The following is a 27,514-nucleotide window of genomic DNA, read 5'->3' as shown; positions in this document are numbered from 1 at the left end:
TAAATTAACAAAGGACTACTAGCAGTTACTGACATGCCAGCTCCAGACCTCAATTAACTGATTAAACATATAAAAATCAAGCACAATCAATCCCGATAGGGGTTAATATCATACCATCATCAAATATATGAGAAGAACTTAACCAGAATCATGCAAACAACTGGTTCAAGAATAAATGTGTTTATTTCCCTATGAGTCAATATCTATCTATAGAATTTTTCCCTCGGGTTTTCCATTTTATTTATTTATAACGGCTTTGTTTTTGCTTTGAGTAGTGGCATGCAAGCGGTGCTGGTGATTTGAATAAATTTCAAGTTTCTATGTAAGTACAAAATTTATAGTTTTGCAATAATAATTTCATAAAATCGTATTAGAAATATGTTCAACGGACAAATTTCGTTATATCTTTTTGGCATCTACAGAGTGCTATAAATATAATGTATACATACTTGTAATATTATTTAAGGTTCCAATTTTATTGCACCAGATACACATTTCGATGTATCCCCGGTGATGCTCGAGTATAAAATATTTATATTTAAAAAAGATGAAGAGTTGATATACCGAAAAGAACAAAAATGAAAAGCATTGGGCTGAAAAAAAATTCTACTGCATGTACTTTTTATATTCATTTTAATCATTTTTGTATAAAAATAATATTTGAAAATTGTATTGGATTATCGTATCATGTACACAATGTTTGCTAGAGAAAAAAAAAAAGAATTCACTGCAAGAAACCCAATATATCATATACAATGAATTCCATCAAAGAGTGCAACATGCATGATTCCTTGGCGTTTTATAGTTTATCTTATTTGTTTTTCTTAATTTTTATTGTTATGAATTATTCTCGTTTGAATTGTTTAACATTTTGTATGTCGGGGCATTTTATAGCTGACTAGACGCTATGGGTTTCTTCTCATTGTTGGAGGGCCGTATGGTGTATCCACATCATTTGAACTTTGGTGGATAGTTGTCTCATTGGCTATCAAACCACATATTTTTATTGTTATACTCATACCACACTTTATTGTATACAGTACTATGTCCTCTTGGTATCTTCCGCCTTTTTTTAATCGAAGATTTACATGAAGACAATATCAACGAATACTGAAAGTCATTGCCATATTTGGCTTTCTTCAAGTGAAAACTAAATCATATAACTATTTAATTTGATGAAATAAGTTATAGTATGAATGATGAATATTATCATCATTGACTCTCAATTATCTCTTAAATCTCCCTCTTCTATCTGCATAAGAGTAATAATCCTACCTCTCAGTTAAGACACAGATTATTCATCTTTTGTGTGTTCGAAGGGGTCAATAATCATACCCCACGCAACTTCACTCCTCTGAAACCACACAATAGAATTTCATGAAACTTTGTAGATAATAATGACATTCTATGTAGATGTGCACATCGACAGGAAATTATGATTCAATTTTTTTTTCTAGGCGTTATGCCCTTTTATCTTAGAGTTTTGGCCTAAATATACTACTGCAACAGTTTTTCATCTCAACTTTTCTGAAACCACACAAGATAATTTCATGAAACTTTGAAGATAATAAGTACATAATATGTACATGTTCATATCAATAGGAAATTATGATTCAATTTTTTTTCTAGGAGTTATTCCCCTTTGAACTTTGAATTTTGCCGGAAATATATACTGCAACACCTTGTCATCGCAACTCCTCTTAACCCACACGATAGAATTTCATGAAACTTTGTGTTTAATTAGGACACAATATGTCGATGTGCATGTCAACAAAAAATTGTTATCAGTTGACATTTTGAGGAGTTATGAATCTTTGAATTTAGACATGTGATGAGATTTTGTTTGCCAAGTGACAATGTGGGGGCGTGGGGGTATTTGAGCGTGCTCACAATGGTTCTTTAATTTTCATCGAAAACTAAACTACTGGTTTTTTATTAATTTCGTTTTCCTTTTGAAACAAATTATGTTTTGTTTCATAAAAAGAATCAAACAATTTGTTATTAAAAAAGGTGAATGGTTGGTGCCTCAGTGTCGCATGGAGAACCAAGTTCGATCCTCAGTGGTACAATAGTGCACCAAAACAATATTACCACGGGTAAATAATAATGGTAGTGTTACTTTACTTTGTTCATCAGCCTTTTGACCGTCAGATGATACCATGTCTTATGTATTTGTTTTTGCATAATGCTAATTTTGTTTATAGTTGTGACCTCTGGTTTGCAAGTCTCTCAGCTCAAACAAATCGACGGTATTAGATTTAGTTATATACGATTAACGTGTATAGTATGTTTCACAAATGTCTTGACGCAATCTTCCTAGTCAAACGAAAAATTCCTATATAAATACTTTATCTCATCCTTTAATATCTTTAAAATCTTTAAGTACATGAAGTTATGGTGACCAGAGTGTTGATCGGTTGATTCAGTTGGACAATAGATCTTATACAAATTTATCACGCGTTGAATTTTAAAAACATCTCCTTATAACACTTAAACGTTAAACTTGGTTCGCATTTTTACCACATGTATGTAAAATATGACGATGACGTTTAAGTATTCTTCTACTAAATGATTGCAATGTATGATATAAACTATATATTATGATGTCAAAATACTTACCTAGTTTTAGAACAACATATTTTGTTTTTATAAACCATACATGCACATCAAATGATAGCCTTCTCATTTTTAATACATAAAGTTAAAGGTGTCAAAAATTATGTCGACACTTGTCTTATATATATATATAAAGAACTATGATGTAAGCCATTAAAAATAGAAACGCATTTTCCCTTGGGTTTTACCACTGTTAGCTAAAAATAGATAAGGGGGTTTACCGCTAGTTATTCTTATTTAATACATAATATAAAGCAAAAAACGTAACAACAAAACAACATAGTTCGAGCACATGTAATTTAAAGACTTGAATGCCGATAATGTCAGTTTGACTTAAGCGATATAAAATTAATGCAAATGATGTAGCATATTTTGCTATATTTTAGACAATAAAAAGTATATGTATTTCATATTGATTTAATACTCAGTTAGTACTTTTAGACATGTTATAACATTGCTACAAATAAATGTATAATAACTGTTTTAGCAAAAAGCTTTTTAAAAAAACAATTGTTAATGGAAGTAATTCCATATGATTTTTTTTAGTTGATTGCTTAGTTGGTTGATTGATAAAACGTTTGCATAATTTCCAGTGACAAGTTCTTCATATCAATATATAGGTTGGTTGGTCTGTGGGTGTATTGCTTGATTGATTGATTTATTGACAGTTTGCATACGGTAAAGAGTTGCTAGTTACATATTGACTAATTATGTGATTGATTGTTTGTGTGACGTTCAGTGACGAATATTTAACGAAATTCTTCACTAAGAGACACAGGTTGAATGCTCCCCTTCGAACAAAAGAGAGACAGGACGGAGACCACTCCCCTTATTTAATACTTAGAGACGATTCCATTGGAGGAAGCAAAAAGAAAATAGATGGGATTTTCAGATTCACATTGACACGTAAAACTACAAAATCGAAAGGTTCAATTTTAATTACATTGGCAATATATACACATAACAACGCAATATACATAAATTCAGAGAATTCCTTGAAAAATGAGGAAATTTATAAAGGAAGATGCAACTATATTTTTTTGGAAAGGGTGTTAATCCTTGCACTTTTCCATTTAAAGTTAGAAAGGCAAATACAAGGATACTTTTTGGAACGGGAAAAAAAGAGGGATGTCAAATCCTGGCATGTTCCTAGAGTTACCATGATTTAGATACAAATAAGCATGTTGCACTGACCTGAAATTATGTAATTTAATCCTACCTCTTGTTTTCGCTAGTTCCCAGGAACCCAAATCAGTGTATTAAGTGATACAATGTAAATATTGACTAGGTTCCAGGTCTGTTTCTTTATTTAGAGGATTGGGCATTTATCCTTCTGTGAAAAAAGAATGTGCGTTATATATGTGTCGCTGGACGTCACAGTAACAACCAACGAATGCTTCAATCAATATGAAGAATGCGCCTCATTAATCAATCAATCAATAAATAAATCATTCAATCGAGCAAAGGAATCAAGCCACTCTCAATGGTTTAAGCAAATTCGTCAAATATGACATTGTGTAAAATTTCAACCAATCAATTAACGTGCCTACAATCCATCCAAACCAACAATATATACGAAGAAATTGCAATTGGTATTGTGCAAATATTCTCTCAACCAACCAATAACCATGTGAGAAAAAAGGCTTCACTCCCAATGTTTTTATTTATTCAGTGAAACGTAAAAATGCTATTGGAGTGCCGAGTAAATCAATAATCACAATAATATTTTTACATGATCCCTTATTCCAATGCATTATGGTAATTTACTTGATGGAGAGTATTGAGTTGCGAGTAAAAAAGAATCGAGTTGCGAGTTATGAAAAAACGAGTTGCGAGTTATGAAAAACGAGTTGCGAGTTATAAACAGCGATTTACGAGTTACAAACGTTCAGTTAAGAGTTACAAAAGTGGAGTTGCGAGTTATAAAAGTCGAGTTGCGAGTAACAAAAGTCTAATGAACAAAATGCACTTTCTAATTTGTACTGGGATACCAACGAAAGGTTGTATAATTTGTTTGGTCCAATTTGTACTTGTGGTAACCAAATCAATATTTTTAAAAAATAATTCGATTTCCTGTCTATTTGGATTACTTTATTAACGTATTTAACGTTGGCATCAATATTTCTTTGTTTTCATTACTATCCATATCTGTATACTGAAAAATGCTAAAGGGATCTAAGTCGCCATTTTGAATAGCACAACCTTCTTTAAAAATATAAAAAAATATTGAAATGATTTCTATCTGACCATTAACCTTACTGTATTGTCCAATACTTATACAAATATTTCTTTAAAGAATTGAAGATGATCGCAGATGTAACTTAAAATCATTTTCTGCATACTTATGACTTGTTTGTTAAAAGAGGTGGAAGATTATTCATACTGCAATTGCCTATCGTACATAAGATGTGATGAAGTAATATGCATTTAAAGGGAAAAACAAACCGAAAAAGAAACTGTCATCGTTGATATGCAGTGTACTTTATTTATAATTTATATAATAACTCTTAAAATAACTCGAACCTTAACTCGAACTTTAACTTAAACTTTAATTCGATGGTTAGCAACACTCCAATACATTTATTAAAGCATATGATTTATGCAGTTACATATTATATAGAATATTTAACGATATTCTTAGAGATATAATGTATGGATATCAATTAATCATTAAGGCATATTCTGTGCCACTGATTATTGATATTCTTTTCGGAATAAGTGATAATCTTAATTCATAATTTGCAGATATCCTTTATTCATTTAAAATATAATCTAATCATTTGGAGATTTTATCTCAAATTTATGTTGGATTATGGATAGTTTGAACATTCTTGTTCTTTGATCTCTGACTAATAATCATACCACATCTCTCTTGCTTTATATTGAATATAGAAAATACAAATGCACCATGGGTGCAATATGCAATGCAATCTTAATGGAATTCTAGTTTAAAATGGAGTTTAGTATTGGCTACTTTTAGTTTTTTTTTATTATCTTTGTTTTGTTTTGTTTTGTTTTGTTTTGTTTTGTTTTTTTTTTTTTTTGGTGGTGGTGGTGGGGTATGTATACCGCTTGACGCAAAAATCAAAACGGTCTTATTATTTCAAATCAGCTTTGTCAGTCAAAGTTTGGTGGAGGTTTGGGATATGGTTCAAACGAAATCATTAGGAAACCAAAATCATGCCTCAATTTCTGGTTATCAACTTCTGATTTGACAAAATGATCCCAAAATCAAAAGAAGCTTTCTCACTCCGATGCCGATTTTTCAACAAAGCCTTGTAAAAACTGGAAAAGCTAAAAAGATATTGTCAAAAAAAATGAAATGTTTTTGGTAGAAAATTCAGTCTTCTTAGAGGCACTGTGGTCTTGCCCTTTGATATACTGACTATGTCGTAACCCGGCCACTAAAACAGTAACGTATTGTTTACAATGTATCGAAAGTTGCACGGATGCTTTAGATGGTAATTGCTTTTGACATAACATGTCGGCGGGACAATATCAAGTGATACATTGCATATGATTTAGTGAATGTTTCTGGGAAGTAGTATATTGAGTATTGAAAAAAAACCCAAGAAACTCTATTTAACCTGACAAGTTAAAAAAAAAGATATCTATACATGTAATGATATCATTTTTTTGTCTATCCTTTCAACGTCACAATACAATGTAAACTGTATGAAATGAAAATGTAAATGTATAAAAATTTAGAAATAAACTGTCAATATATTACACTTGAGTATACTTTTATAAGTCCCCTACCGACGAAGTCGAAGGGGACTGTAGGTTTGCACTCCGTCCGTCTGTCCGTCTGTCCGTCTGTCCATCCGTCAGTCCGGCAAATCAGCTTTCCACACTTTTTTCTTCGTTCTTGAAGATATTGATTTGATATTTGGTATATAGTTTTATCATGACAAGTAATAGATCAAATTCGAATTTTTTTCCGGTCTGATGATTTAGTCCAGAGTTATGGACCATAACTCTGGACCATATCTAATGTTAGAGTACTATGTTAAACCATATTTCTGTACAAAGGGAGATAACTCATTTTTTAAAAGACATTCATTGTTAAATTATTGGAAGAATTTTTTAGCAGGTTTTTTTGTTATTTAGTATAAACTAATTTTCTGAATGTATATATATATATATATAAAGAAAAATTTATGAAGAGAAATCCTTTAATTAGATAATAATTTATTTTGATTAATGTATGTATTTCAATACATTACATTGTGTAGATAAATGTTGTTGACATTTTAAACATAAGTTACAAATCTATATTAGTTTGTGACAAATGAAAGAAAAAATATTTGGAACTATTAATTATATTTGATTATAATTTGAAAATAGATATACACTGTATTACATCATATCTAATTTTCGAGAACTATTAAACATATATAATGTTTTTTTTACTCATATAATCAGTTTTCCACACTGTTTTTAGTCATGCTTGAAGATATTGACATGATATTTACTTTTTGTTTTCACCATGACAAGTTATAGAACAAGTGAGCATTTTGTTCCAGTAAAACGAATTTTTACCCGGTAGGGGACTATGTATTGCCATGAAATACTCTCAGAATGCTTGTTCAACTCGATTTCTCGATTAAAAGATAAAATTCCTACAAAACACAATGTCTGACACTATGTTGCCTTTTGTAGGGAAAACTCCAATATGACTGCCACAGTGGAACCTGTTCAGCCGGAGAGTAAGTCACTAATGCATCGTTGTCTTTGATATACCTTATACATTTGTAGCCGACACAACCTTATTTGCACTAATACATTTTAAAAAGAGGATAATCCGCCTGTTCCGACAAAAAAGACCTACAAGTAAAGTCAAACAACAACATACAGCATATTTTGCTTTTAACCTACTACTGCGCACAGATGCCAACTCTGGTAAGGGTACACAAGTTTTAAATGCTCGCCCCTCCTTTTTATTTGAAATGTACTTCCTGAATTATGCTTTTAAAGTCGTTGTTTTCAGTTTTAAAAATATTCATACACATTTTCATGTTTTACTGTATAGAAATATTTCTGAAAGAATTATATACTAAAATCCTGATCTCAGTAGTCAAACATCTATAACGGGGATGCGTTTGCTATAGTTACCATGGTAGTTTTGCATACAGAGCATTACATTATCTTGATGAACGTTCGTTGTTGGGTCGTGAGCATTTCACCGTTTTTATTCTATTCTTCATTTGTATGCCCCCGCCGTAGCGGTGGGGGCATTAACTTTTACCCTTGTCCGTCTGTACGTACGTACGTCCGTACGTCCGTCCGTACATCCAAAAATTGGTTTCCGTTCTCTAACTGAAGTTTGCCTCAACTAAATGATATAAAACTTATACACAATGCTTATTACCACAAAACACAGATCAAGTTTGAATTTTAATGGCGTCACTGTAACCGTTTTAGAGTTATGCCCCTTTATAAATAGATAAATTGCAAAACTTTTAGTTTCCGTTCTCCAACTTAAGTTTGCCTCAACCAAATATTATGAAACTTATACACAATGCTTATTACCACAAAACACAGATCAAGTTTGAATTTTGGTGGCGTCACTTTAACCGTTCTATAGTTATGCCCCTTTATAAATGGAAAAATTGCAAATTTTTACTTTCTTCTAAATATCAAGTAATTTATAAAATTGGAGTTATCTTCCTTTGTCCATGATTATAGTTGTTTTCTAACTTTGGTTTGCCTCAACTAAACGTTATGAAACTTATACACAATGCTTATTACTACATGATACAGATTAAGTACGAAATTTGGTGGCGACACTTTTACCATTCTGGAGTTATGTCCCTTTATAAACATACACATTGCTGAATTTTTTAGTTTGTCTCAACCAAATGTTATAAAACTTATACACAACCGTTCTAGAGTTATGCGTGTTTACAAATAGAAAAAATACTGAATTTTTAGTTTCTGTGCTCTACTTAAGTTAGCCTCAACCAAATGTTATGAGACTTACACACAATGCTTATTACCACAAAACTCAGATCAAATTCAAATTTGGGTAGCGTCAATTTTACCGTTCTTCAGTTATGTCACTTTATTACTATATGATATGTAAGCGGGGGCATCATCTGTGTCCACATGTGGACACTATCCACATTTATTGTATTAGCATTCAAGTATAATTAATGAATGAATACGGCATGCTATTGATTATCAAACCTATGTAACAAAAGTTGTTATCTATTGTCATTTCCGTTTACAGATAATTTCAATGTGAACAAGGACAAATTTTCTCTGTCCAGTAGTAAAGAAGACCATGACATTCACAGCCTTCTACCAAACGGAAATGAAATTGATCATTCCTTGCCAGTAATTGTATGTTCAGTATTTCATCTATTGTTTAAAACTTTAAATGCATGAACTTTCATAACGGTGACCTCTAGATGTAAATGTTTGTTCATTCTTGCCGTTGGGTTCATCTTAATCTCTTAAAATGAAGTAAGGTAAATCCTGTAAGACAATCCACATTTATTAAACTGCTTTGAACTTAAATAATGTGTATATTTCACTTTTTACCACCACTGTGTCTTCACCGTTTCTGATGGACTGTAAATTGCTTATACCTTTAGCCGCGGGATTAATTATATGTAAATGGGGTAAAGGTTAAATGAACCCTGTCAGACAGATATTTACGCCTTACTATCAATCAAAACACATAATGCTTAATCTGAGAAACAGACCTAACCAAAAAAACTTAACATCAACCAATAAACCATGCCAGACGGACCTCAGCAGGCAGACATGTAATCATTCCATGCACACACTATACTTAGTCTATTACGTATAGTATCTGAGAAACGCTGACTTTTGAACCATGAAAATGACAGATAGACATATACATCTTACAATATTTCCAACCACCAAATACAGTTGACCTGTTCCTTATAGTATCTTAAAAGAAACAATATCAAACCCTAAAAACTTAGCTTTAACCTATGAACCATGCAAATTAGGTAAAGGTCAGATGAAACCTACCAGACTGATATGCACATTCTGCAATCAAACCAGACACCAAATATTGTTGACTTTCTGCTTAAAGTATCTGGTACTTAAACACGAACACTTACCTTGATCACATCAATCCATGAAATGAGGTCGAGGTTATGTGAACCCTATATGACGGAAGGAATCCGTATATATTTCTATAGTGATCATATGACTCAAATTAAATGAGATATTCAAACGACAAAAAAAAGAAATAGAAACAGAAATAGAAATTTTTTGTTTGACCGATTACGGACCTTTGCGGGTTTTAATTCCGTACAATGATTACAATGATTTTTGTTTTATGACAATGAAATAATGTATAGTATATAAGAGCAGTCATTGCACCATGAAAAGGAATAGCCTGAGTATACTTCCTATGTCTCGAAATCTACGACAGGCGAGACAAAAAACAAGTTAATAAAAGAAGATGTGGTGCTATACATTACTGGGGACTACATGTATAATGTTAGCCGAACATTACTAGATACCACTTACTGAACCACACTTGATGTAAGATTGATTGATTGATTGTCGGTTTGAATCACCCGTTCAACACTATTATCTATCTAGTGGTGGCTTATTTTTATTGATGGAGGAAGCCGGAGTTACCGGGAAGAACCACAGATCTTTAGCAGGAAAACTGACAATTTTATTTAATTAATATCGGAGTCGAACGCACCAGCTGCCACGTGCAAGCTTTGAGCGCAAAACTCTAGTGTTGATGTCAGACCTTCGAGAACCGTTCATATGATTAACATTTCCTACGATGGACATTTTGATTTTGTTAGTTGTAACATATATGACAACTAAACGTTGCTTTCTCTTGCATATTAGGAAAATTCATGTTGTTAGAATAAATTTTCATTATAAACGTGAAAGAAGGTAAAAGATTCACAAAAACAGAGACAATTAACTATAAATGTTTTACGATCTTTTTAGGAATATATGATTTTGTGCATTCACTTGCGTAATAAATGGGTTAAGTTTTAAGTTTTAAAACAATTCATTTATAGATTTATCTGGCTTTTGCATAGGTTACTGATACATCTTGTGATAAGAGTACCGAAAGTTCAGTTATCTCTCTCGAGAATACAAGATCTTTAGTTGAGGAAAGACATTTGGACACAGGATATACTGGTAAAGATTATGCAGTACTGTCATCCAAGGATTCGTGTATGACTTTGGCCGTTCCAAAATTGTCAGCAAAATACAGAAAGAGCAAGGGAATTTCAAAACGGTATATACATAGCTCTGTAAAAAAAAGTAAATCAAATATCATAAACGGATTGATGAAAGGTAAACTAATGTAGAATAAATTTGTTTTTTTGTAGGTACAAAAATTGTTTGACTTCTACTGCCAAAGGATATAGTGAAAGCAGGCAAACGATTTGATACATTTTGTTTAATTTGTTAATATTAAACGAATTCTATCTGAATTGTTTTAAAACTAGGGTTTATGAATGTATCAGCACCACTAAAGCATTTGAAGGCATTTTCAAAAGCGTTCTTAGATAAATGTAGAATATAAATATTTGAAAAATAGAAATCTATGATAACGATTGGGAGAGACTATGGGATGATGGTTCAAATCCAAGAACCTGTAACTAGATTTTTCTTCACTCGTTACGTGATACATGAGGGTGTGGATGGGGGTTTACAGAATATAGAATAATGGGCAAAACATGTATAGAATAAAGAAAATTGGCATAAAAAAATAAACATAACAGAAATGAAGGACCTCCATCCATACCCTCATACATATCCAAAAGAAGTTCGTCCTATTAGATTAAGAACGATATGTTTTAGCGTATCAATGATTAGGAATGAAAATAAAGTACTAACACATGAGTAATATTTCCCTTTTGTATACATATTACAATACGTACTACACTACTCGACAAATTATTAGCATTCTTAATCTCAATTAAAAACAATGATAAAATGCACGGTCTTACCAAACTTGTTGCTGTGTTACATATTTGTTTTTTTTCATTTTTTTGTACATTAATTAGGTCGTAAGTTTTCTCGTTGGAATTTTTTTACATTTGTCATTTCGGGGCCTTTTATAGCTGACTATGCGGTATGGGCTTTGCTCATTGTTGAAGGCCGTACGTGTTGTTAATTTCTGTGTCATTTGGTCTGTTGTGAAGAGTTGTCTCATTGGCAATCAAACCACATCTTCTTTTTAGTCCCCTACCGACGAAGTCGAAGGGGACTTTAGGTTTGCACTCCGTCTGTCTGTCTGTCTGTCTGTCTGTCTGTCTGTCTGTCTGTCCATCCGTCATTCCGGCAAATTAGTTTTCAAAACTTTTTTTCTTCGTGCTAAAAGATATTGATTTGAAATTTGGTATATATTTTTATCATGACAAGTTACAGATCAAGTTTGAATTATGTTCCGGTCTGATAATTTTGTGCAGAGTTATGGTCCTTGGAATTAGAAAATTCACTCAAATAATCAGTTTTCCGCACTTCTTTTGTCATGCTTGAAGATATTGATTTAATAATTCGTATACAGTTTTACCATGACAAGTTACAGATCAAGTTCGAATTTTGTTCCGGTCTGATGATTTTGTGCAGAGTTATTGTCCTTGGACTTAGAAAATTCACTCAAATAATCAGTTTTCCACACTATTTTGTTTTGTCATGCTTTAAGATATTGATTTAATAATTGGTATATAGTTTTATCATGACAAGTTACAGATCAAGTTTAAATTTTGTTTCGGTCTGATGATTTTGTGATCCTTGGACTTCTTGGTCTTCTCAAATAATCAGTTTTGCACACTTTTTTTTCGTCATGCTTGAAGACATTGACTTGAGATTTATTATACAGTTTACACCATGACAAGTTATGGATCAAGTTAGCATTTTGTTCCAGTACAATGAATTATTAACCGGTAGGGGACTATGTATTACCATGCAATACTCTCAGAATGCTTGTTTATATATAGAAAGGAGGCGCTATGTCATCTTACAGTGACGTCCTCCACTGGAACAGAAGTTTTAAATCACTTACCCGAAATGAGTTTTACACATGGAAGACCGGAAGTCACTTGACTAGAAATGTGTTTGGAGCGTACATGACAATAACGCGTCTGGATGAGAGTTATGAAAGCAGCTCATGCATTACCGCAAGACTTATTTCCCATTTTTTAATACAAGAAGTTCCCACCATTTTCCGTTCGGAAACTATTGGCCTTGTTGTTAATGATATGTATCTCGGGTTTAAATAGAACTCATGTTACTCTTCTAAAAGGTTTTTGCTACTCCTGCTGCTGATTGGGGGTTGGATTTTGCTAATAGTACTGCTGATTGATGGTTGGAAATTACTGCTGCATGAGGGTTACATTTAAAACGAAACAAGTATTTGACAAATATTTGAAGCAGCTTCGAGCAACACGTAAAATACATGGAGCAGCTTGGAGCATCTGGAAAAGTATCTGTAGCAGCCATGAGCAACCTGAAGTCTATTAAAAATATCGGCAGCAGCTTTAAGCAACATAAAAATATTGGGAACAGCTTGGAGCATCTAAAACATGTCGTGAACAGTCCAGAGCAACTTGAACAGAAGCTTAAATTACTTTAACCCTAATCATTAGCAACAGCATCCCAAATCCTCGAACAGAATTCTAACTGAATTATAACTTCAGTTACGGTTAATGACTACACAATCGCAGCAAAATGAAATGATAAAAAAGAGCTGCTTAAGCAGCAAATGGAGGTTTTTAAATGACCTTAATATTTTCATTCAGCAGCAGCAGCGACAGCAATAAATTAACATTAAAGCAGCGGCATAAAATTCTCAAAAGAGTATAAGTACGACTGGACCACCGACAAGACATGTGTTATTAGCTGATCATTAAGCAATGTCCGCTGCATCTGCAATACCGTCTCAATCCTTCAGAACCGTCAATATTCAAACATTATTAAAAGAGTAACTTTAGTACGACTGGAGCAGCTGACAGACTATTTCAAAATTTCCATTATCTAATCCTTAACTTGCAGCAGCAGAAATAACCCTCCCTTCAGCAGAGGCAGTAAAATCCATCAAAAAAGAGCAATGAGCACGATTGGAGTCGAAAGCCAATTCGGAAACAAAGCTCTAAAGGCCCCTGCAAAATAGCACAATCGCCACAACCCCAAACAGTACAAATTATATCCGTTTGAAAAAACTAACAAAAAGAGTAAAACAAGAAAATAACACACTTTTTGCTTCCTTCGTTATATTAAGAAAGGACTCCTTCAAGAATTCTTTTATCGGAAATAAGTACTCCGACCTATGTGAAAAGGTTTTAAAAAATTGCTTTAAAAACTTAGAAACCCTCTACTGTCAGACTAGTTTATGCTTCTGAAGCAATTATACGGAAATGTTAAGTACTAGTACATTAAAACTCTGTCTAAATATTTTATGGATTTGGTATTTTGTAATGTATTTTAATGTTTTAATATTTATACATGCTATCATACATTTATTTTTTAGTTTGCAATATAGAAAACAAAGAGCTGCGAGTAGAAATTCATTTCTGTTTTCATATTCATTATCGATGGTGTGTGTGGTTATGCGCCTCTTAAAAGCTGAAACTGCAGAATGTTCAGGTAAGTGACAATCAATGTAGTTTATAAAACATAAACTCAAAGGAAGGTCGATATACCTCGGTTTTATTTTGTAATAATTAACATACTAGTAGCAAGAAATATTCTAAAATTGGTATGAGGGCCAACAGTGCAATAATTACACACAGACGTGCTGAAAAAGGTTACAGTAAATACCTATATACTTATTAACGTATAAAAGAGAGGCGACATATACCAAAGGGACATTTAATATCATAAGTCGAAAATAATCTGACAAGGCCATGCCAGACAACAATACACAAAACACAACATAGAAAATAAAAACTGAGCAACACCCACACAAAATGGGGTAATCTAAGCTTCTCCGGAAGGGTAAGCAGATCCTGCTCCCCATGTGGCACCCATCCTGTTGTTCATGTCAGTAAAAAACCCAGTGATAAATAACTAACATCTCTTTTCATTTATTATTTAGGCTCAAAATTAAATATTTCAAAACGGACTGCTTCATTAATAGTTTTAGGCATAAAACTAAGAGTATATTCATTTGGTATAAGAAGTGGATTTAGCGTGTCTTGTATATATAATTCATGTTGATTTAGTATCTAAGTTAGCGTATACATGCAATTGAAGTTATTCTTATAAAACGAGATTGTAAATGCAGTTGCCAATGAACCATGTATCGTTTAAAAAGTGGACTTTTAAATTGCAGATATTGTGACATGGGACGTAAAGACAAAGCCCATTTTGTTTGGAGAGACATTAGAATTAGTATGCAATATATTCGATGAGGAAAATTTGTGTAAGGGGAGTTTCCAGCAGTGGTATGGTAGTAAACAGGACACGCTTCTTTGTCAAGATGGGAAATGTAGAAACGAAGAAAAGTACACATTCAAGAAAAATGCTAATTGTAATAACTCCTTATTGATACATAACCTATCTATAAGCGATGTCGATATTTCATATTCATGTGCATTTGGGAGAAATGAGATGAAAAAAGGATTAATGATGAAAGATTATGAATTCTTAAGTAAGTTTGTTTTTAAATATTATACAATGTGTGTTCTGTAAGTTATTTAATTGACCCATTGTTTGCAATTTTGGTTTCGAAAAAACGGACATTAGTTGATCAGACAAGCAATTGACACTGTTGGTTGTTTTAGAGACAACATTTTAGAAAAAAGAGATTTAGATTTTTATTTGCCTTTTGTTTTTGTAGAGCTTCCCAGAAACAGTAGCGTTAGTCCTTCACTGACAATAAATGACAGTATTGTTGACGTTTCTTTGAAAATTGATGGTATTTATCCTGAACCAAATTGCACCATTATCCTTCACGTAAGTATGCCAAACAAATTGAATAGTACTAAGTTTGAATTTCAACTTAGTAAAGAATTATTACCAGTCGACTACTCGTTGATTCGAACGAGCAATACTGGAGTAATATGGCAAATGTATACAACCTTGGAACAAAATTATACGCATATTCAATTTGTTGGTCATCGTCTAATGGACAGGTAACCTTATACAAATGTACATTTATATCTAAACGAAACAATAGTCCCAGGAATCATGCACAATTAACGAAGAGCTCATTTGCTGCATGAACTAATTAGATTAAAAATCTACTGTTGAATTATTTTTTCCTCGGATAACAATTTTTGTTGATTGAGGAAATTTTGTATCTTTATTTACACTTTATTTCGTGATATTTACAAAGTATCAATTCAAGCTGATAGATAATGTGTACTTCGTTGAACATTTAGATTCTTGGTTTGTATTTTTGTTGCACTTCTGTGTTCTGTTGTTGTCCTCTTATAGTTGATGTGTTTCCCTCGGTTTTAGTTTGTAACCCGGATTTGTTTTCTCACAATTGATTTATGATTTTTGAACAGCGGTATACTACTGTTGCCTTTATTTACCTATACCCACAAAATCCACCAAAATTGGTATCACACGAAGAATAATGAATCGACAGTAATCACGAATTTTATAACAACTGTTGATTTTTAAAAGATTACAAAGTAAAACAAGATCAAACAACAGTTGTTTTTTGTAATTGTAAAGACAACACATAAACAAAGGCGTGATGATAAAACTTCACTGAAGTGTTGTCAATAAAATCATCTATAAACAAAAGAAGACAATGTCCTAAATGAAACCGATTAGTCGAATATCATTTTGATATTCGATATTCTGTACTACCGAGCGATAATAGAGTACTAGTTGACATTCCTACAATTAAGATCATGTAAGCAGATAAAAATCAATTTGTTCAATCAAATAAACAGGTAGTTCATATGTTTATATCTGTTATAAAGACTGTTTAGTTTTGGGAAATGACGAGCAGATTTGTCAGTTTTCAAAATAGTGTCATTGTTTAAGCATGAACAAAAGAAGATAAATGTTTGTTATTGCTGAATTATTGCCATCATATGCATATATTATGATTAACATTACAACATTTCAGTTAACAAATTAAGAGCCTTTTAATTTATTGTTCTCATGTAATATTGCAGGAAAGAGACATAACGGGAAAAGCTAATATATCATCTACCGTTAATCAAGCGGGTTTATTCTTTACCTACAATATGCATATAATGCACAACGTTAGCAAAAAAGATTGTGGATCTCCTTTGGTGGTTAACTGTTATATTGGAAGCTTTACTGTGACCAACTACACAAGGGAATTAGATAATTGTACTGGTGCGTTTAATGCTGATATCTTTCATGACTTGTATATACATATGTATATATAAATAAAAAAGAACAAATTCGCAATAAACTACATTTAGTAATACATTTAAAATTATATGATGTAGCGAACATTGATGTAATTTTTATTGTGATTTTAAATGTATTACTAAATGTAGTCTATTGCGAATTTGCTCTATTTATTTATCTATACATTTGTATCTGTACACAGTGGAACTTGCAACTTTATGCTATATATATATGTGCTTCCAATGGAATTACTTCAACAATGTTTTATCTGCAAATTTGCCGTTTATCAACTTTATTGATATATATATATATTTACTTAGGATTAACTAACACAATGACTGATTAACATGAAAACGTATGATCAAATGCCTGTTAGTGAAAATAGTATATTTCCGTTCACAATACAAATATTCATAATATTTCAAATAACTCTTCTATGAATAATGAAAAAAACTCTAGTTTAAATTCTTAGTAGCAATGTATTCAAACAAAATCTTCAGCATTTACTAGCTGCAACTTCCTATAAAAAACTACAAAAAAACTCAGTGAAAATGAATGACAGTACGGTAGATTTTGGATCATTTCCACTGATAGTAACATACCGCAGTTTCAGTTATTGAAATGCTTAAATCAACACACATGCAATCAATTATTGTATACATAGCTTCTTCAAATAGATTTGCTTAATTAACTTTATACGATATATATATTTATATTTTTCAATACTAAACTAACACTCTTGTTGCGTTCGCTTGTAGTTGATTCTGATGATTGTTTTAATTGGAACGTCATATAAAACACCAATTTCCCACAGAATAATTTTCTTTTCTGATGAATGTATCATTTCCTTCTATTAGATAATTCCTGTAATCATTGGAGCGGAAACAACTCGACTTTGGTAGTATCAATGGTTATTCTTACCATTTTAGTGGTTATTATCGTGGTCATTTTTGTATTTCTTTATTCTAAAAGAATGAGAATCCGAGAAAGCTGTCAGAAAGGTAATAATCCTTCCCTTTTACTCTGAAACAATTATTACATCGGTTTTGTCAAAACTTTTTTTTTTGTTCGATTAAAATAAGAATAAATTGGTAAAAAAAAACAATACTGCCGTAATATAGCTTCGAGGGAATCCAATTCTATCAATTTTACGAAATCAATCTTATCTCCTTCTCGATTCGCAAAATAATTTTGCATATATATGAAGGAAAATGTGAAAATTAAGCCTGTTGTACTAAATAAAACGAAGTAAAACTAACTTTGCTCTACATATATCTGTATTTCTACACAACGCACATTACAATATATGTTACATCACTGACTTGATTCTCGTTGTGGTCAAAGTTTGAAAATGTTAGAAAAAAGAGATATTACCAAAAGCTTGAAAACACTTTAGTACGAAAGAAAACTATGACTACAATGATCACGTGTTTCTCTTGCTCGATATAACAATTCAACATAGTTACAATGTATTATATTTTATACTCTACTAATTCATCGAACTAAAGTATAATTTCTAGAAATGACGGTTGAAGATATTGCAATAGATATGATAATGTATGCAACAGAACAGTAAATTTGACGAATACAGCATTCAGAACCTGCCAACAAATCATTTTTATATTTCGAAATCTTTGAAAAGGATGGTCAACTTGAAATGACCTCCGTGTCATTTTTCAATCTTTTAAAAGCAGTTTGGAACAATTTTCTCTAATTTTCATGATATTTATACATTTCCAGGTCGGTGTGAGAAAAAAAATATTTGTCCTGTCTAGAGAAAACTTTGTTCTCGGCAAATGATTGATAATTCAATTGTGACGTCATTCAAAAAAGGTGATCATGCCTGATGACGTCACATATAAAGAACACAACTTTCTGCAAATCTTTGAAAAGGAAGGATAAATTTTGTTAAGATATCGTCTAAAAATCATAAGAGAAACAGATTCCACCACTATTTACTATGTATTACGATATTTCTCCATTATCAACAGTTAAATTTTTAAAATTAAAAAAGCTCAGCAAGCCTCGCGTTTTACATTTTAAAACTTAACTGTCTCGAGTGGAGAAATATTGTAACACACTTGGTGCAGTGATGGAAGTTATATGTTTATTTTTAGATAGACTATATTGGAAACTTACGTTCCCATGTATCTGATATAATACAACAAGTTATCAAGTTATTATTAAACATGCATATACCAGATCAACTTTATTCAAACTGAAATCATCGTTGTTGAATTTAAGATAAGAATTTTTTATTAGTTAGTGAAAAAGACACTGAGAGGGCGGACACAGATGAGACTTCTACGTGTATTAATGTTGCAGACAACAATTCAGATAGAGCTGAGCATGAGACTGACGAACTTTACAGTTATGATACGGTATTGTTTATTATTATTATTAATTATCTTGTTCTTTTCTTTTACCTTTATGTTTTGCCAGTATTATATAAGAAAGGAATTCATGTTCCCATAGCTTCTTATTATTCCACTGTGTGTAAATAATGATAGCGAAATCAACATTTGATCAGTTCAGCCTATCCCTCGTGATTTTGAACAAAACTTCATATTCCCCTCTGAACATCGGGACTACCCGCGTGCGTCGTTGTGCGTGGTTAATTTACATAATTTAATTTTAATCGACACTGTTTATGCCGTGTTTAGTTATAAAACTAAGTGGATATGAAAAATTATTATACAAATTATTATTTTATGTTAAGTAAGGTAAAACAAAAATAGGCAGTTGAATTCTACATTGATTTCCCTTGGCTTAGGGAGATATGAAGTTTGTACACCCTCGAAAAGTCATTGTACCCTCGAGTGATACCCTCGGGAAATATGAATTTTCTAAAGTTAAAAATCTTCATATCGTCCTCACACAAGGGATATACATGTATAATATTTCTCTTATGAAAAATTTAAGGTGGAAGTTATTCACAAAACAATATCGAAGTCCCTATAGTGTTTTTCCTTTTAAGGAATATGGTGTTGGTATCACGTATTTCATATAGTTTCTGTTTAATGTAAACACAAATTTTGGTGATCAATAGCTTGACAACTGTGTAGAAACTTAAACCTAGGGTTGTTAATGGAAATGTTTAAGTCATCGTGTTATAGAATTTCTGTTTCACAGTCGACCCTGATATGCTCTTTTTGTGATAGCCGCGTAGCTAAAGACAACTACCGAATGCAACTCATTATGGGATGCTTATGTGTAGTGGCATCAGTGTGATTACTACTTGTGTAGCAAACAATGTCTATCCTTACAGAGTAATACATTCATTTCCAGTTTTTCGTTGGCTTCGTGTTTTGTCTATTGTTTTGTGCACTGTTGTGTTACCATCTCTTTTCATTTAGCCAATCGTGTTTTTTTATTCGACATAGTGTTTTTAATAGCCCATTTGTTATAATATTCTTTTATAAAATTCCTCTAGTGCAAAATAAAAGTTGGATAATTGAGATTGTAAATAAACTTCAATATCAAATAAGTCCGACTACATGAGCTTATTATTTGGTTTGGACTTCCAGCTGTTTTGACTCGAGCACCAATGATACGTCTTATATAGTTTCGTGTTCAAATTAAAACGCCTAGTATCTTTGATGAGGTTTCTAATTTGTATTTATCTTTCGGGAATTCCATTCTTAAATAACAACGATATGCGGTTTAGGCTATATCTCTTGGTCCTTTGTGGATTTTCACTTACTTCGACCTCGAGCATCATTAGTTATATATTTATTGTCGAAATGTGCTTCTGGTGAGTTAAAATATTATAGCTAATATTATAACCTTTTAAATAAATAGAATAACTTGGCAGAGGTATGACAATGTTCAAGATTCCATCACTCAATCGACCCTGATAAATCATATCGGTTCGAGCAGTGTACAGTGGAGATCACTTCTAACCTCTCATTAAATCTGTCAGAATCTGTCAGGAGAACTGTTCCAGGACAACCTGACACCTTTTAGACAGTTCTAGCTAGAACAGTTCTAATCTAGAACTGATTTGGTCAGTTCTACCTAGAACTGATTTAGACAGTTCTACCTAGAACTGATCCTGACAGTTCTACTCTAGAACAGTTTTAGACAGTTCTACCTAGAACTGACCAAATCTTTGGTCAGTTCTACTTCTAGAACAGTTCTACGACTAGAACAGTTCTACGGTTAGAATTGATTTATAAATTCTACGGCTAGAATTGATTTATAAGTTTTAAGAACTCTTTGCCTTAAATATAAGGCTTCGGCAAAATAGCGATTTATAAAGAGTTTTGCTATTTTGCCGGTCTTATTTCAGATTTTTAATCAAGACAACATGTTTAACCCCGCCATATTCTGCATGAATGTGTCTGTTCCAGGTCAGGAGCCTGTAATTCAGTGATTTTCTTTTGTTGATGTGTTACATAAATTATTTGTTTTTCGTTCATTTTTTGTACATAAATTAGGCCGTTAGTTTTATCATTTGAATTGCTTTACATTTGTCATTCCGGGAGTCAGGATGACTCGTATAACAAAATAATTTGACCTCATTAACCAAATGTAAAAACTTGTTTCCCAATCCACTATTATGAATAAATATGTTTTTAAATTAAACTTAAACTGACCATATTTGCTCTTCGTCATGTAAATCTATATACATGTAGCCGCACACTGCAGAAATACCGTTATATTTTTAGGCAAGGATGGATTGTACAAATGACAGCAATTATATTGGAAAACAATTACTTCAAATTTTGTTTGCATCAATTTATAGTAACAGCATGTTCTCTTTTTATTCAAAATATTGAATCGTAAACAAATATGATCTATATATATCTGTTTACGAGTAGTTTTCATACCTTGGATGGACCCGTTTAACAAAAATCTTTTGACCGCATCAACCTAAACTGACCTTATTTGATCTTTTTTTCTGCAAATCTATATAGCTGCACAGTAATTCAGTTATAATTTTATGTCAAGAGGGACTGTAGTATACAAATAACAACAATATTGGAAATCAATGACCACAAATTTTTTTTCGCATCAATTGATAGTGCCAGCATTTCCTCTTTTTATTCAAAATATTGCATCAGAAACAAATATCAGTAGTTTTCATACCTCAGACTGACTCGTGTAACAAAATTATTTTTTCGCATCAACCAAAACTGACCATATTTGCTTTTTTTTATGTAAATCTATATAGCTGCACAGTAATTCAGTTATAATTTTAGGTCAAGAGGGACTGTAGTATACAAATAACCGCAATATTGGAAATCAATGACCACAAATTTTTTTTCGCATCAATTGAGAGTGCCAGCATTTCCTCTTTTTATTCAAAATATTGCATCAGAAACAAATATCAATAGTTTTCATACCTCAGACTGACTCGTGTAACAAAATTATTTGTCCGCATCAACCAAAACTGACCATATTTGCTTTTTTTTTTATGTAAATCTATATAGCTGCACAGTAATTTAGTTATAATTTTAGGTCAAGAGGGACTGTAGTATACAAATAACAACAATATTGAAAATCAATGACCACACATTTTTTTTTCGCATCAATTGAGAGTGCCAGCATTTCCTCTTTTTATTCAAAATATTGCATCGGAAACAAATACCAGTAGTTTTCATACCTCGGACTGACTCGTGTAACAAAATTATTTGTCGGCATCAACCAAAACTGACCATATTTGACAGTATCAACCAAAACTGACCATATTTGACCGCATCAACCAAAACTGACCATATTTGCTCTTTTTTATGTGATATTTTTATGTAAGGATGGATTGTATAATACAAATGATAGCAATATTGGAACACAATGACTACCAAATTTTGTTTGTATCAATTTAGAGTGCCAGCATGTCCTCTTTTTATTCAAAATATTGCATCATAAACAAATATCAGTAGTTTTCTTACCTTAGACAGACTGGTATAACAAAATTATTTGTCCGCATCAACCAAAACTGACCATATTTGCACTTTATTATGTAAATCCTAATAGCCGCAAAGTAAATCACCTATATTTTTATATCAGGATGGATTGTATAATACAAATGACAGCAATATTGGAAAACACTGACTACAAAATTATGCTCGCATCAGTTTATAGTGCCAGCATGTCCTCTTTTTATTCAAAATTTTGAATCGTAAACTAATTTCAGTAATTTTTATATCTCAGACCGACTCATATAACAAAATTATTTGTCCGCATCAACCAAAACTGACCATATTTGACAGCATCAACCAAACCGACCATATGTGACAGCATCAACCAAAACTGACCATATTTGCACTTTATTATGTAAATCCTAATATATATATATAGCCGCATAGTAAATCACTTATAGTTACAAATCACGATGGATTGTATAATTCAAATGACAGCAATATTGAAACACATTGACTACAAAAAAAATTCCACATCAATTTAGAGAACCAGCATGTCCTCTTTTTATTCAAAATATTGAATCGTAAACAAATTTCAGTACTTTCGATATATCAGACTGAGTCGTTTTAACAAAAGTATTTGACCGCAACTTTGGAACACAATGACTACCATGACTACAAAAGTTTGTCCACATCAATTTAGAGTGCCATTATTTCCTCTCTGTACATGCTGTATCCATAATAATGAACCGTCACTAAAGTCAATGGTTCGTGATGGTTTGTTGTTTTAAACAAAACTATTTAACGGCATCATCCAACACTCACATGACTCTGGGAACAGTATATATGTTCCTGCATGACTGATTCATATACTTTAAAATGAAAAGTACATGTACATGTTTTTTCTTGGAATAGTATACTGTTAATATATTTTGAAGAAGGCAAAGAAGAATGATTGATTTTGTGTGTAGCCTATTTTCGTCCAGGGGCAAATGTTTCATTCATGTTCATATCGAGTATATTTTTCTGACGTCCCAGACTCCCAGATATCATTTATAATCGTTATGGATAAGTCTGTCTAAATTGACGAGATGGTGCAAATGTACATACTTTAATATACAACACGTATTTCATTAATATCCCATAATTCATCCACTGTACAATTTTCGTTTGAACATTTGTCAAAAAAGAATCTGAAATCATGAATGTAAATCCAAGGCAAACAAGGTAAATTACGATTAAAACTCTATGAATTAAATGCAGAGTTATATTTAGGAAGAGACTGTAAAAAACGGGGAACGAAGTAAGGTAAACCATGATGTTTATATGCAATCATATAAAAATATTTCTCCGATGAGTTGGATAACCTTTCTATCCGCTTCGATATTTGTAACGTTACATGTAACGTTTGATCAGTAAAAATATAGAAAATCTGCTATTATACAGTAAAGTAATTGGAACTGATTCTTTTCTAAATTCTAAGATGCCCGTACTGCAGTGACGTCATTTAGAACTGTTCTACAGTCCTGACTGATTTAGTCAGTTCTGCTGACAGTTCTACGGTTATAACTGATTTGGACAGTTCTACCTAGAACAGTTTTAGACAGTTCTACCCTAGAACTGATCCTGACAGTTCTACCTAGAACTGGTTTAGTCAGTTCCACCTATAACTGATTCTGACAGTTCTACTTAGAACAGTTCTAGGGTAGAACTGTTCTAGGTAGAACTGTTCTAGGACAGTTTAGAACAGTTCTATGACAGATTATTCTGACAGTTCTAATGAGAGGTTAGAAGTGATCTCCACTGTAGTTCAGATGTTTTTATTTTCAGAATGGCAAAAGACATGAACAGACCTCTCTGTGATCCGGGATATTTGTACAGAAATGACCAATGTAGCAGACTATAATTGTGTTGATAAAATGGTTTTAGTCATCATTTTATAAAGCTGATAGTTTTAGAACATGTCATGGATTCGATCAAGGAGTTGACTATGTTTAAATGTAATGCAAACGTGCAACATATGTTGTAATATAGCTTTGTGCTTACAATTAATTCGTTACTTTTGAGCACACAGTTACAAAACAAGAATGTGAGGACATAAGCATGGTTGACAAAAGAAACGATGTGTAAATGCTGCAATGCAATGCTTGTGTGGATTGTTAAGGGTGAGCGCTTGAAGGCTTGCGTCCCGTCGAAAGTGGCTCAATTATAGTTTTTGTGATGCATATTTACATTGTTTTTATTCCTTTACATATCAAAGATCAAACTAACAAACGAAAGCTGAGTAATGTTATTGAAAGAGTACAGATAGTATAATTCATAGACATACATGTTTGTACAAGTCAACATAAAAAGATGAGACATATATACTATGGAGGTCATGGATTCGTCCCTGGTCTATTTCAAACAAAGACCATTAGTACTTAATGTTTGACCACTAAGCCTACAGCTTTAGCATATAGGAGTAAGATTAATGAATAAGAGGCTCGAATTATGTGTCTTGGAAGGAATGACATGTCTTCATTTGGTCTTTTTTTTAAATAGTATGTTAACATTTCGGCTCAGTTATCTGCCTAGTTCAAAACAAGGTTATTTTGATATTCTTATCACAACAGTATGTTCTTGTATTGGTATTCATCTAATATTTGCCACGTTTAACACTAATCAATCAATCTAACTTGTCTTTTTTGTTATAGGTTCAGCATTTTCGGGGATATATATTTTGCAAATCAGTGAATTAGCATCGATTATATTATATTTTTATGAGATTTGGAGCTTTTAGAAATACAGACACGCAGCCAATTTTTTTTTTATACACATTAATCAATTTTATTGCACCTTTACTGTTAAAAAGTTACTTAATCTACAGCTTCAACTAAATTTTCATATACGTAAGTTATTGAATATCCAATGAAAATATTCTCGCGAGCTAATTCTTATTATAAATATACTATGAAGTTTCTATAAGTTATAAAGATAACTGAAAATCCTAAAACTAAAAATGTTGTATGATGAATATTTTAGTTCTATTCGGAACAATGCAGAATTCGTTCTTTCTGTCCCAATGGTATCTTTCGCCTCTCTTTCATTGAACCAGCATCATTATGCATGAAGTACACTTGAATAGGGACATGCATGGCAAAGTTGAAATGATTTTACGAAGATGATATAAAAATTGCTGGACATTTTTAATCAACATATTTGTTGAGACAAATTTGTGTATTTACATTTCAAAAGGTTACTAGTTGTGCACCTCTACTTGTCGACTTGCTTTTGTACTCATATCAAGCAGAGCTCTTACAAAATCTTCTCAAAGGGAAAAAAAGAAAAAGCATCTTGATAAATTATTGGTGCTCGTTTTCAGAGACTTTTTTTGTATATTAATGATTTTTTTCTTTTTCTGAAACCTACTCAACTATTGAGTGTTTGGATCTCATATATACAAATAAACCGGAAATTAAGGATATACGACTGAAACTAGAATGTCTGCTTCGTATCTTCACCTTTTCAGTAATATTGACATAGAATACGACTTTAAACTAGAATTCATGACATACTGGTGACTTCATATTTTCAATTGCCAACTTACTATGTCGTTGTCGATTTTTCTTCAACTAATACATTTTGAATATGCTTTGGTATCGCTTTCTTCCTGTTTTTTTCCATTTCTTAGCTGTATCATGCGGCCTGCTTCATTGTATGGTGTTAACATATCTCAATTGATACGTTATACCGATTTTTTCATTTAAAAAAGTTGGATTTTCCAGTTTTCGGACAATAACTCAAAAATGCTTTCACCAATTTGCATGAAATTTTGGTGAATTGTTTATATTTATTGACATGAGCTCCCTTTCGTTTTTTGTAAATTTTAGATTTTACATTTCTGAGTTATGGGGTCTTATTCATTAAAAAAGGGGGGATTTTCCAGTTATCGGACAATAACTCAAAAATGCTTTCAGCAGTTCTCATGAAACTTTGGTGAATTGTTTATATTTATATGTATTGACGTAAGCTCCCTTTCGATTTTTACAAATTTCTGATATGACATTGAGAAGTTATTGAACTTTATTCTTTGGAAACGCGACGGGCGTTTCATGCGCTCATGGCGCAGCTGTTTATTTTTTAATAAATTCACGTTATTCAGTCTGATGTCAGAAAAGGTTTGTTGTGAATTCAAAGAAAATTACAGAATATATTATATGTCTATTTTGATATTGAATCCTTTGTTTTGTGTGAAGGGTTTGTGGAATATTGGCCATTGCGTTGTTTTATTTGACATTTCGTTTTTTATTTCCTCATATATGTTGGGTTTTTTTATCCGAACATGCATAAATATCTACCAAAGAATAATAAGTGTTCTTAACAAGTTTACAGCGCTTATAAGTATTGGAATCCTAATTAATATGCTATCACTTTCTTTGGCGAACGTAACCAAATATGTACAGCAGAGGTGGTCATTGCAAACTGTTCGAAGAAGTTTGACCTTGTATCACATTTATTAAATAATGTAGATCTAAACCCGTAATTGCCAAAAAACAAACAATGCCTTGTTAAGTAGATTGCCATTAAGTCCACTCATTTAGATTACAATGTCATAATATGAAACAGGAATAGAAAACTAAATAGTTTCAAGTACTTAGGATGTATAAATCATTATAGTGATAGACATATCCTGATACATTCGTTTGTGTTTACAGTATTTCCTTATGGAAATGCACTTCAGAAAT

At 32.1% G+C, this 27,514-nt stretch overlaps 2 protein-coding genes across 6 annotated transcripts in view; one reads left to right on the top strand and one right to left on the bottom strand.

Annotated features, from left to right (window-relative positions):
• Positions 1-2,692, bottom strand: part of LOC127712265 (uncharacterized) — a 33,792-nt gene extending 31,100 nt beyond the window's left edge. For all 4 annotated transcript variants that reach the window (XR_007987006.1, XM_052218630.1, XM_052218629.1 and 1 more), the window contains exon 1: positions 2,620-2,692. Coding sequence is in view for 3 of the 4 variants with exons in the window: in XM_052218630.1 (XP_052074590.1) it covers positions 2,620-2,686 (67 nt within the window). In the remaining variant the exon portion in view is untranslated. The remainder of the gene's footprint in view (positions 1-2,619) is intronic.
• Positions 234-26,999, top strand: LOC127712268 (uncharacterized). Of its 2 annotated transcripts, XM_052218637.1 has the most exons (11): positions 234-322; positions 7,279-7,325; positions 8,849-8,961; positions 10,668-10,870; positions 14,111-14,226; positions 14,915-15,232; positions 15,422-15,537; positions 16,719-16,905; positions 17,781-17,924; positions 19,186-19,304; positions 24,618-26,999. In XM_052218637.1, coding segments are annotated over exons 1-11 (1,398 nt in total). In that variant the 5' UTR covers positions 234-320; the 3' UTR covers positions 24,651-26,999. The 2 variants fall into 2 exon arrangements, with proteins under 2 accessions (XP_052074597.1, XP_052074598.1); XM_052218638.1 differs by lacking the exon at positions 17,781-17,924.
• The last annotated feature ends 515 nt before the right edge of the window (positions 27,000-27,514 follow it).

The sequence above is a fragment of the Mytilus californianus genome, unplaced genomic scaffold (genome assembly GCF_021869535.1).
Source record: "Mytilus californianus isolate M0D057914Y unplaced genomic scaffold, xbMytCali1.0.p SCAF_8, whole genome shotgun sequence".
NCBI classification, from domain to species: domain Eukaryota; kingdom Metazoa; phylum Mollusca; class Bivalvia; order Mytilida; family Mytilidae; genus Mytilus; species Mytilus californianus.
This window is presented reverse-complemented; position numbering and strand designations above follow the sequence as displayed.

What these genes read in the sequence shown, in the direction of transcription:
- LOC127712268 (XM_052218637.1), top strand. An exon ending in GGAACCTGTTCAGCCGGAGA is followed by an intron (nt 7,326 to 8,848) that starts GTAAGTCACTAA and finishes TTCCGTTTACAG; the next exon opens with ATAATTTCAATGTGAACAAG. An exon ending in GAAAGATTATGAATTCTTAA is followed by an intron (nt 15,233 to 15,421) that starts GTAAGTTTGTTT and finishes TTGTTTTTGTAG; the next exon opens with AGCTTCCCAGAAACAGTAGC.